General features: G+C 42.0%; 1 protein-coding gene across 1 annotated transcript in view; it reads right to left on the minus strand.

Annotated features, from left to right (window-relative positions):
• LOC139216193 (neural-cadherin) overlaps positions 1 to 12093 on the minus strand; it is a 241800-nt gene that overhangs the window by 168921 nt on the left and 60786 nt on the right. The window contains exons 3-4 of the mRNA XM_070847299.1: positions 9091 to 9316; positions 4532 to 4736 (exon numbers count right to left, since the gene is read on the minus strand). Of these exons, the coding sequence (XP_070703400.1) occupies positions 4532 to 4736; positions 9091 to 9316 (431 nt within the window). The remainder of the gene's footprint in view (positions 1 to 4531; positions 4737 to 9090; positions 9317 to 12093) is intronic.

The raw sequence follows: 12093 nt of genomic DNA on the forward strand, positions 1-12093 counted from the left end.
TACCCCTCCTCAGTGAAGGAGGTGCTGCAGAGTCGGCACTGTGGTCCCTTCAGTAGATCAGCGGAGAATGCAATCTTGTGCAGTTTTTCAGAAGCCCTGAGCTAACAAATGAGAGTAAAGGTGAATTTGTATAGTGTGAGCGTGTCAGTGTGTGTGTGTGTGCATGAGACACTGTAATGCAGTTCAGTTCATTAGGGACATGAAGGCAAACACAGCATTTTCTATCAGATGTTGATGCCTGATTCCTGCCTGCGGCATTCATGGGGAATAAATACAGACATGGGCTTGCAGAGGGGCCTCGCTGACCCCTAGCCCCACTTTTTCTCTTCCATATTAACCCAGCAGTATGCACACACAACTCTACAGACAGGCAGACACACACACAAACACAGTGAGTGGTGTGTAAATACCACTGAAATTAAATCCTAGTAGGTTAGATGAAGTTCTGTCATATCAGTTAATCCTTCAGCAAAGATCAGCTTCGAAGCAACAGACAACAAAATAAAAATCTGACCATATCAACTCCCTGAGGTGATTTGTGTGCGTGTTTGCCAGTGACTGTTAATCTTTGTTTTCCTGCGTGTGCGTGTACATGTGTGTTTACACGCAAGAGTGAGCAAACCTTTGTGGCAGTATGACAGGAAATGGTGAGGGTTTTGGCAAGATATATGAACGCAGGGTACTGTATACGTGTGTACAAAGCTGAGGAAAAGAAAGATTGAATGAGAAGAGAGGGGAAGTCAGCCGTAATAAAGCAAGATGAGCTCACACACGCACGCAGACGTGCACACACACAGACAGTGGGGGCAGCTGCAGGCAGGTCTCGGGCTGGTTAGGTAACTAATGGTGTCGATGAGCTATCACTCCTGGAGGGAGAAACTTGGAAACTACCTGCAAATTAAAGTCATGCTCAGTGACTCTAGTCCACACAAATATACCACCTCTGTTCAGTCTTTTGGCAGACAGAGACAGCTTTCTGAAAAGCAGGATCAAATCAAAAGCAGAAAAAGGACAGCTGCACAAATAAAAGCAGTTGCGTTATTTTTTCAGTCTCCTTTGGGAAAAAAAAAAAAAGAACATTGTAATTTTTTCTCCACTATTAATGCTACAGTAAACATTAATTAGAAAAAGAAGGCTGCATTCTTGTTTAAAATCATAAAGCTATTAAAAGTAATACGTATAACCAAAATAACATAAGGAAATACATTTTGGTGTGACCAAAGGTTCTAATTTGCTGACTTAGATTGGTCGCCGTTCTCCAGGGGGGGGGGGGGTCTTATGGTGTATGAGCCTGCCTGACAGAAGATGCCAGGGGAGAGAGAACAAGAGCTGAAATATGGACATCTGATGATGAGTAATTTTCCATTAAGACTATGATGGACACTGGGGACACACAACCCTCAACCCTGAAGTATGATGATGTCGTTTTTGTCTGCATCTATTTCACAACCAAAATGAAATGAAAGCAATACGAGTTGAGTTCATGTTTGCTGGAGCGAGGAAAGGACAGTAGTCTTGAGCAGAGCTGGTCCAAACACGCAGCCGAGTTAACAGGGGAAAGCCAGTTTGTAGCTGGAACACTCATATGGCTTAGCAGTAATCCTGTAGACCTAATTTTACCATCATTTTACTAGCCCTACCTCTGACATAACAATTCCAAAAGGTATAGAGTGCACAGAAAACACACACTAACTAGACATTTTCTATTCAGACTCTTTAGCCAATATTTAGTCCTTGAATCCAAGGGACCTCAAACATTACAAGTATAGAATCTAAGTTGCCCTCTCATCTGGACGAGTCAATCTTCTCATTCCAAAAGTATCAAAGAGCCCAAATAGAGCAGATAGCTCCAGTGAGATAAGCGTCCACAGGATAGGTCAGGTTTTTCAAATTGTGAGCCATCGCTTCCTTTATATCTTTCCATAATGGGCTATATCAGAGAAACAAGAGATAACACTTTTAATTAGAGGGTCATATTTACATTCATTACGTGCTGCTGCGTGGAGGAGAGGAATTGCACCTGTAATTGCCAGTTGCTAATTGGGCAAGAAGAGCTGAGTCAGAGCTGACAAGTTTGTCTTTAAATTCTCTAAAAATAGAGAAACAAAGCTCAGAAAAGGGTTCTGGGAGATAATTGTTTCAAGTGAACCTGTTGTTGCTCGTTTAAGGCCATTTTATTGGTGTGCTGTAAAGTAAGTCCCGACAATCATAACCCCGAATATCTTCACCTCGAATCAGGATGTGGAAATTTGATGCATTCCTAAGGACATGGTTGTTTTTCTGTTTTTATTTGTCAAAAGAAAACTGCAGAAAGTTTTTTTTTTTTTAAGCAATCGTCAGAATCAAGGACTCAAGACTTCAAATGCCTGTGGACAGGTTTGTGAAGCTCTTAATTGAGTGTCTCATTGAGAAAAACATGTGCTTGGTTTATCAAGCTTAAACCGACCCTTGGAAAGTAACATTCGCTTTGTTTTCCTCTTTAGCCTTCAGCGGTAGGTAAAAACATATGCCTCCGTTTTTTTTCTGAATCTGTTTGTGCAGTTTATTGCACAACAGCTCTTTGCCATTTTAGCTGTGTTTTCAGTGTTTTCTTTCCATGTGAATGCACAAATGGAAGATGCTGACTGTTGCATGTTTTCCACTGCGGGGGGAGTTACTCTAGCATCACATCCAAACTCTCCATAAGTGATCAACAGTCCAACTGTTTATTTAAGTGTTTTGTACTCACGAGCACGCAGCGTCCTTTTATTAAACTAAGATAGCCAATGCATTGGGTCTGTGTTGTTCAAGGACACATCTAGAATAAGTACAATATAGACTTTTCAGTGAAACTGTAGCAATGTAAATAGTATGAATATTCACACAGTTAAGAGTGTGGGTATCTTGTCCAGCCACCACCACACACTTTATCAATAAACCACTTAAGCTTTGTTGAAGCCATTTATTCCTCCATTATGCTCCCAATTGTCCCAATGTGATGTAATGACCAACACTGTTCAGCAGACAGCAAAGAGCTAGTAAAGACACATTAACACTAATGTAAAGCACAGAGCATCTGTGAAAGCTTTATTCTGTCAACAAGATTAGCAGACACAAGTCTATTTATTCTATTCTATTCTACTTATTATATCTATTGGTGATGCAGAGCCCTTAACACTCAACAATGGTTTGAGATAGAATTCAGAATACTATGGCAGTTTTTCTTTTTTTTTTTTTTTTAGTAATGTGGGTTATATGAGTATTTGAGGGAAAAATAGTAAAAAAGAAATCAAAATGAAATATTGGCACATCACAGTATATTCAGTTTTCAAGACCCAAATACTCAAATATAGTTCCTACCATGTGGTGTTAAACTGCAACGACACAGAGGCGGCTGTGGGGCCAGGGGTTGCAGTGTCTGATTGGACTGTTCATGTGGATGTTCAAAAAGCTTACCCAGGCTGCACAGGGCAGACACAGGGCTGAGGCTGGCTCCCCAGGGCAGGGGAGCTGGCAGACAAGGGCCCACACCAACCCCCAGCTAATTCCTTTTATTCTTTCCCTTTTTTTCCGTCTCTCTTCTCTCCATTGAAGGTAGTAATACTCTTCATTCTCCATCTTATCTCCTTTTCCCCTTTCTCTCTCTCCATTTACACTCTTGGTGCTCTGTAGTCCACTGGGGCCCAGAGCGGAGCAGTTGAGGACAGATGGTTCAGGAGGACATGTTTTAGCCTGGGGCCAGAATAATGATGGAAACCAGACCAGATGCATCGATGCCTGCAGCGGTCAGCCACTGTTCTCCCTCACTTCCTGACAACATGAGGAAGTCATTGGGAATTCCAGAGCACTCATTCCAGAAAGACAAATCTATTTGGGTTCGACTGAAGACAACACTCATACTTTTTTAGACTAAAACTGAACATGTGCAGCTGTCTTTTAGGTTGTGGATTTTAATTCTCTTGGACAACCTGAATTGGTTGTTAAGGGTAACAATAATAATAACAACTCATTTAGCAGAGATTCATTCAAAATGCTCCCCAGTATAAAAACTAAGAAAGATAATTTGAACTGCAACAGTCCTAATGATTATCATGCAACTGTATGCACATCAATAGCGGCCTAAATGCATGTCCAGCTCAAGGGGTTTTCAGTGTAGTCTGACACTTTACAACCATGTGTGATTATTTTATTGTCTGTAAGACATACCATAAACATCAAGGCTCACCATAATTCAGCAGCTGTCTTCCAGCCAACTGTCACTGCACTGGGTCTACAATTCTCCCAAAGAAGTAAGTGACAATAGCTTGAAATACAGCAGATCAAAGTGAGCCGTGCTGCATAAGAAACAAGTAATATCACATCACCCCACTGCTAGAAGACTTGTTAATTTGAAGACTTGTCAGATATTGTTTGCAGTGTCCTGTACAGACTGTAAGACTTGACGACACAACCTTGTAATATCAAAAGTTTTTGAGTCCTGAAGGCCGTCCAGTCATTAAATTTGACAGTGGAAATATCACTTGGAATTCACAACACACACACTCTCACAAACCTCTGATGCGCTGCTCATGCTGTCCAGGCCCTCACTGGCTCGCACCAATAACAAGTAGCGATGTTGGTCGCTCTCGTAGTCAATAGGGCGGGTCAGGCTGATTTCACCAGTCTCTGCTGAGATAGAGAAGAGACTGCTGGGATTGATGAGAAGGCTGTAGCTGATTGGTTTCTTCTGGAAGGACACAGCAGGTGTGACCAGGAAGCTGGGGAGACATGGAAAAAAGGGACACCATTGACTGAACTTGCAGCATAGGTTGATGTACAGGAGACCAAAGTATATATCAGCATGGTTAAGTGTCCTCCAAACATTCATGTGTGCCGTAGAGAGAATTAAGGATGGAAAAAGGCCATTTCCACCACGCAAACTTAAAACCTGAGCTGAAGAATCTGTAAGGCTTTTGTTCTTGGATCTGCTTTGAGTTTCCACTGTGTTTTGTAAACAGAATTTTTTGGGATACACACCTTGTAACACTGCTTCGAATATACAACTTTAAAAAGGCCACATAAAGGCAGACATTTTCATTTTTCCGGGCACAATGCTGTTTTTTTTTCCATGTTCAAAATGAAGACTTTGACATTTGAATATCTATAAATGTATTGCAGGGCAGGTCCTGCAGTAGGAGGTTGACAAAATGGAGCAGAGAGTGAACAAGATGCACGAGCGCCTGCCAGTCCTGCTCTTTCTCTGTTTGATTCTGACCTGAATTAGAAGACAGTGAGTTGCAGGTGGAGAATCTGATGGACAGACTGCAGGAGGCAGCACGAGCAGATGCCTTTTTTTTTTTTTTCCTTCAAGAGTCCACTATTTAGTGACAAATTACTGGAAATGGTGTTCAACTAGCAGTGTACTTCCCCATCACTGTGCAGACAATTTACAGTTTTAATGGCAAATAATTGACAAGACAAGAAAACACAAATGTTGCATGTTCTCTCAATTAATAATATCAGCTGTATTCAAAAACACACTATCTTATATGAACTGTGTAATCAATTATATTGCTAGATAGATAGATAGATAGATAGATAGATAGATAGATAGATAGATAGATAGATTCATTCATTCATTTGCAGGGGGAAAATTCAGCTATTCACTAGCTCAGACAATGAAATTGACAAACAATAAAATGGACAAATAACAAATAATAAAAGACATAAAAAGTCAATGATCCAGTCAGTAAGTGGGCTGTGGCTGCTCCTCTGCCCCGCCAGGGTGTGGTGAAGTAGGTGGCTGACATTGTCCATGATGACTTGCAGCTGGCTCTGTGTGCGTCTCTCCACAACCATTCCCAGTGAATCCGAACTCCTACTCAGCACTGAGCCGGCCTTTTGTCCGGCCGCCTGGTGTTCTTAGCGGTCATGCTGCCTCCCCAGCAGAAAAAACAGTACCAGCATAAAACACTACCACTGACTGGTAGAACATGTGAAGCATTTCACTGACGACATCAAAGGAGTTGAGCCTTGAGGAAAAATAGCTGGCTATGTCCCTTTCTGTAGAGGCCATCTCTATTCAGGGACCAGTCCAGTTTATTATCCAGGTGCACACCTCGGTATTTGTAGCATTAAACCACCTTGATGTCCTTTCCTCGAATGGTGACTGGGTGAGGCGGGGGCTTAGACATTGGAAATTCACAAGCCACAATAGTCGTGTTGTCAGAATATTTGTGGATGTAGCAGGACTTGGAATTACATTTTAAGTCTGATGTCTGAACAGGGACAGAACAGTCCCTTATGGAGCCCCTGTGCTGCTAACCACCGCCCCAGAGACACAAATCCCCAGCCTGATGTGCTGTGGTTGTCCTGTCAGGAAATAAGTGATCAAAGAAGTGCAGGAGGGATCCAGCGCCATCTTTTCGAGCTTTTCTCCAAGCATGATAGGTTGGATGGTGTTGAGAGTTCAAGTCAAATAACATAATCACCAGGGCAGACATTGGTCGTATTATAGAAATGATTAAAATCAATGGCCCAGTCCTCATCACCCGCTGCTGTCTGAGTGTTCTTCTGCTTGTAGCCAGTGATAGTCCTCATACCCCTCCACACATATCTGGTGTTGTGCTGCAGCTTTCTCTCCACTTTCCTTTTGTAGACCTCCTTGGCCTGCTTTAGACTCCTCTTTAACTCTTGTTGCACTTGTTTGCACTTCTCCTTACTCCCATCCCTAAAGGCCTCATTTTTCGAGTTGAGGAGTGCCTTAATGGCAGTGGTGATCCAGGGTTTATTATTGGGAAAACAGCGTACAGTCCTTGCTGATATAACCATGTCCCCACAAAAGTTAATGTAGTCCATAGTGCAGTCAACCATTCTGTCAATGTCAGTGTCTAAGAGTACACAGAGTTTGTAGGAAGACTTCAAAAAGACCAGGATGTGATCTGATGTGCCAAGCGGTGGAGGGGCTGAAGCAGTATATGCCTCCTTGGCATTTGCATAAAGCAGATCAAGTGTCCTGCTTTCCCTTGTGGGACAGTCAACATACTGCGTAAAGCCAGTCAGAATCTCCTGATATCACAGTGAATGCATCAGGGTGCTGGGTGTGTATCCTCGCAATAGTGTCGTGGATGGCATCACATGCTGCTCCAAGCCCGGCCCATGGTTGAATGTGAGCAACAATGGCGACCATGTGAGAAAAGTCAAGTCTGACACCGACTGCTAACAGTTCAACATCCTGACAGCAGATTTTTTCCTTTCCAGTGATGTGACCAGGGTTACACCATCTGTTGTTCACAAACATAATCAGTCCTCCACCTTTGTTCTTTCCACTCGCTCTGACATCTCTGTCTGCTCGTACCACCGTGAAGCCGGGTAAATCCACACAGGAGTCGGGGATGCTGCCATTCAGCCAGCTCTCCATAAAACACATTACACTGCTTGACATTTCCCGTGATAATCAAACAGTAAAGCCGGCTTGTATCTCCTTCTCCTAGCTGCTAGCTTAGCCTTACGCTTAGCATCAGCTATACACCCGTGGTAAGGCTTCTTCAGCTCAGCAGATTTAAATAAGAGAGAGTAATTTATCGAGTAATATAATTTACGGGAAACATGCTATATTGTAATATGTAGGATATGACAATATAAATACTCTCAAGCAACTTCAGGCCATCCATGCCAGGAAGCTGTCTGCAGGACAGCGGCTGGTTTATAGATTTAAGTCTGGTGTTCCCACTTGGTTAAGTTTGTTTATTGGCAACAAGAAGCATCACTTGGTTTTATTTTTATTAGCCAATTTTTGTACCAAGTCTTAAGCTTAATTAAGTATTTTTGGGCTGCTCTCATATAAGGTACTAAAAAATGTTTATACACTGTCTTGTCTATATTAACGGTTGTTAATTTCAGATGTGGAGGTACTGTGTCTTGATATGTTTCTATTCCTAAAAATGCCATGACTAATATTGGGATGTGAGATGCTGGTCATGTCACACAGCCCTACGGCAGAATAAAAAGATGAATTAAGCAGACAGGAATCAAACAGTGAATTGTTAAAAATAGACCTTCAGGGGCACCTAAAAGTCGAGTATAAAGTGAAACGAAAGTGGATAAGTAAAGAGTAGGTTGGAGTATCTGAGAGCAAAGTGGAGTGAACGGTAGAGAACAGTGCAGTACAGCAAAGTCAGGTGCATTTTTGTACAGACTCCACTTTTGTCCATCAAAGTAGCAGTGAGTGCAATAGGGGGATGGGGGGGGGGGGGGGGGGGGGGGGGGTGCATGTTAAGTGCTGAGTTGAGTTGGTGCTTGTTATTTATTAGACGTGCTATCTAACCCTTACATGATTTCCCTTATTCAATCAACGTAAACAACGGAATGAAATATCCATTTTATTGGTTTGTCAAATGTGTCTCTCACACAAGAGAAGCTGGAGGGGGATAATGAGATCAATTCAAGGACACTAGTCATAACCATGCCACTTTAGTCAGACCTGAGGCTGTGTGTGTGTGTGTGTGTGTGTCCGTACACACAAACACACAGGCCTAGGCTGTATAATGTGCAGAAACATGCAGGCGTGTATATCTGTGTGACAAGCATACTTTAAAACAAAACTGATGCAGTATGATTTCATACGGTGTAGAAACCATGTATTACACCCATCATGGACCCCTGCATTCTTAAACAAGTGTGTGTCTGTGTGTGCATGTACATGGATACATGAAGGCAGTGCTTTTACTCATGTGCTGCACAAGACATATGCTCAAGGCTAAATGAGTAATGCTTATGATAAGGAAATCTATTTAGCAGTCTGTAAAACATGAAGATGTGTTAGCAGAGCCAGAGCCCATCAAAAGACTATGATGAATATGTCTTTTTAAGCCGATAAACAATGTGAAACTGATGTTCATTTGAGTGTATATCAGTCATGTCTGTGGTAGAAAGAGACTGTCTTCGAGAAATGCATGTGTAAACGCGAGTAAATCTGCAAAGTGTATAATCCCTCATTCATGTCTACTGGAGAAACTGGTTGAAAATTAATTTTGTGTTACAAGCCCAAGATATAGTTCAGAGATACCACCAGGCTTTTTTCCAATCTGTATGTGTTTGTATGTGAGTGTGTGTGTGTGTGTGTAAACTCACGGCTGCCCTTCAGGGGTATTTTCTGGTATGGCAATGGTGAAGGAGGCGTTGGTGAACTGTGGCGACCGGGCTCCGGCCACCACAGACACAACAGCAGGGGCACTGCGGCTTCCCAGTCGGTCGGCAGCCACCACTGTCAGTAGGTACTCCCTGTCCCGCTGCAAGGGAAGGCCTGTAGTTCGGACCTGTCCGCTCTTCCTGTCCACCTCAAAGCGACCATCACCACCTGCAGATGGAAGTAATGTATTTGCCGAGTGGAGTTAAATTATTGGATTTGTCGGATAAGAAATGGAAGAGCAATGCATCAAAGACAAGGTGCCTAATTAAAAATAACACACCACAAAAGAAGAAAAGTTACTCAAAACAACATTTTACATGGGAGAGACGACCCAATATGATGGCAAGGCAAATGATACCATGGAAAATAATCTGAAGGAACACTGATAGGTAAGAGATGCTGTTTTAGATAGCTGTACATTTAATTCAGTCACAGATGTAACATAACAATTTTTATTTTACTGAGAAACACCCAGAGTTTCTCAGTAAAATAACGAGCAGATAAACTATGACTATGTAGAGGATTATTTATAATGCAAGTTTATCTGTGTTGATCTTTATCCTTCCAGACTTTTTTCAGTGGTTTCATGTTAAGAATGTATTCAGTATAAGGAAAAAAAATAGTGAGACACATAACCCATGGACAAATAATAGCCTCCAAAGGTTACAGCTCAGAGTCAACCAATGCAAAGAACTGCAAGGCAGCTGTCAAACATATTTAGATGCATGCTGAACATGTGCCAATAAAGTGATAAATATAACTGGACTAACAGTTTTCCAAGTTGTTGAGATGTGAAATGCAAAGAGCAGAGAGCCTGAAACTGAGATTGTAAAATTCATGAGCTGTCCCTGCAACAAGGCAGACTAAGGAACAGGGTAGACTAAGACATTTTCCCAAACTACTGCATTTATTAAACTCATCGTTTTTGACTCTGGGTTTGAATCGACCTCAGTAGGATGCCTTCTATCACACTGCATTCACAAAATAATTAAACCAACATCGATTCAAACAACTGAAAAGTTTAGAGTTGGACATCAATGCTTATGTTTTTCTTGTCATTTCTAATGGCAATTTATTCTCTATCACCCCCATGGATAAAATTGGAAGACTGTTTCTTCCTAGGCAGTCGCTTAACAGATTCCAAAATAGGCAGACAAAATCATTGCATGGCAGACAATAAGAAAACTAAGTATTTTTTGTGATGGAGAAATTTATTTACACTGGAAAATAACTACATGTGCATGAAATACTTACTGGCTTACTAGAGGTTCAACTTTCAATGAACAACAGAAACAGACTTGATTCTTCATCATGGAAAACATTAGGAAAGTGTTGATCGTGGTATGTTTAGTCCAAGAAACGAGACATATGAAACACTCCAACCAAGTAACGTATTGATGTGCTTCTGACTTTGTTTGAAACGGGAACACCTACAGTAAAAGTCTAGGTTCAAAGGACCTGTATATAAATCAATGTACTTACCTCAGTAAGTGAACTAATCATTTTGTTGGTGCAAGACTTCAAGGTCTCGTGTCATAGGGGTAGCGGTACCTCACAGGGTTAAATTGAATTTTTCTTGAGACCTTTAGTAATGCTTTAGATTACAGCCTGCAACATAGAGCGTAATCACCCCAGAGTTTTCGTGTCATCCTTTGTACTAATGGTGAAACAGCACAGCACGCATCAACACGAGCATGAACGGAACTAGGGACCCGAGATAGACCGATAAGAAATAGGGGAGAGTGGGGTAAGATGAGCTACTTTTTACTTATGTTGTCCTGGAGGTAAGGAAAAATCACACAGAAATAGAATGAAAACATATACCTTTATTTCAGGATGTCTCCTATCAAATGAAATTATCAGAATGTATCTCTGACAAAGCTGCCCAAAATAATGACTTTGAAAAAAAGTGCTCCTGTGGCTCAATTTGCCCCAGGTTAGGGGTAAGTTGAGCCAAGTCAGTGGGTAAGTTGAGCCATCTGGGGGTAAACTGACCATCTGAGTTTTAAAATGTAAAGCATATTGTGCTAACAAACAGTTTTAACAGTTTTGAACTTGTGAGAACAAACCACCAGTTAGTTTCAAAACCATTTAACCATTTAATCAAAACAACTATTCAATATTCCAACTGTCAAGGTTGCAGGGGGATATGAACTGTTGCTCCCTCCTTGCAGTTCCTCCAGCCTTTTGAGGTTGAGGTAGCTTCTTCAGCACATCACTCCGTGGGAAAGATGCCTCATCCTTTTCCTTGAATGCAAAGGTGGGTTTCTTACTGCCAGTGATCCCTCGGATTCTTCTGAGAAATCTGGCACTCACTTCGTTGCCCGCAAGGCTGTCAACCAAGCCACTGTAATGGTGGCTCCTGCATTTGGATGCAAATTTTTACGATGACAAAGTCACCAACTACCAGATCTGAGACATCTGGTTCACTTCTTTCATCGCTGGAGCTCTCATACTCAGAAGTGTCATCAAAAGGGATGGCAACATCACTCTCCTCAGAGCTGCTTTCCACTGCGATTTTCATCTGGGTTTGTTTCCTCTTCAGCTTTCCTTGCTCTTTGATAGTTCTTTCTGTTTTGCCTTTCTGTTTATTTGTCCTCTCTTCATGGGCACGTTCGATTGCCTGCTTTTCAGGTGTATCAGTCAGTATTCTTGTCTTCACATGCTTTTGGTTTGTTTGTTTTCTGGGCAGCTGACTTTTGGGTAAGGGTAGAATCTCAGAAGGAGACACATAGGATCCAGCATGGTTGGGGTGTGAATCTGTGTCACTTGGTGAAGCACATGCATGTGCAGGGCCTGGTGAAGGTAGCTCAGCAGAAAGGGATGTTGAAACCACGGGTGCATTACCTGCAGCTGCAGGCTGCTACTCCAGGTTGGGCCACCACGGATGGCTCAAACCGTTAGCTCAATTTACCCCATAGCCTTTGGCTCACTTTGCCCCATAG

The sequence above is a fragment of the Pempheris klunzingeri genome, chromosome 1 (assembly GCF_042242105.1).
Source record: "Pempheris klunzingeri isolate RE-2024b chromosome 1, fPemKlu1.hap1, whole genome shotgun sequence".
NCBI classification, from domain to species: domain Eukaryota; kingdom Metazoa; phylum Chordata; class Actinopteri; order Acropomatiformes; family Pempheridae; genus Pempheris; species Pempheris klunzingeri.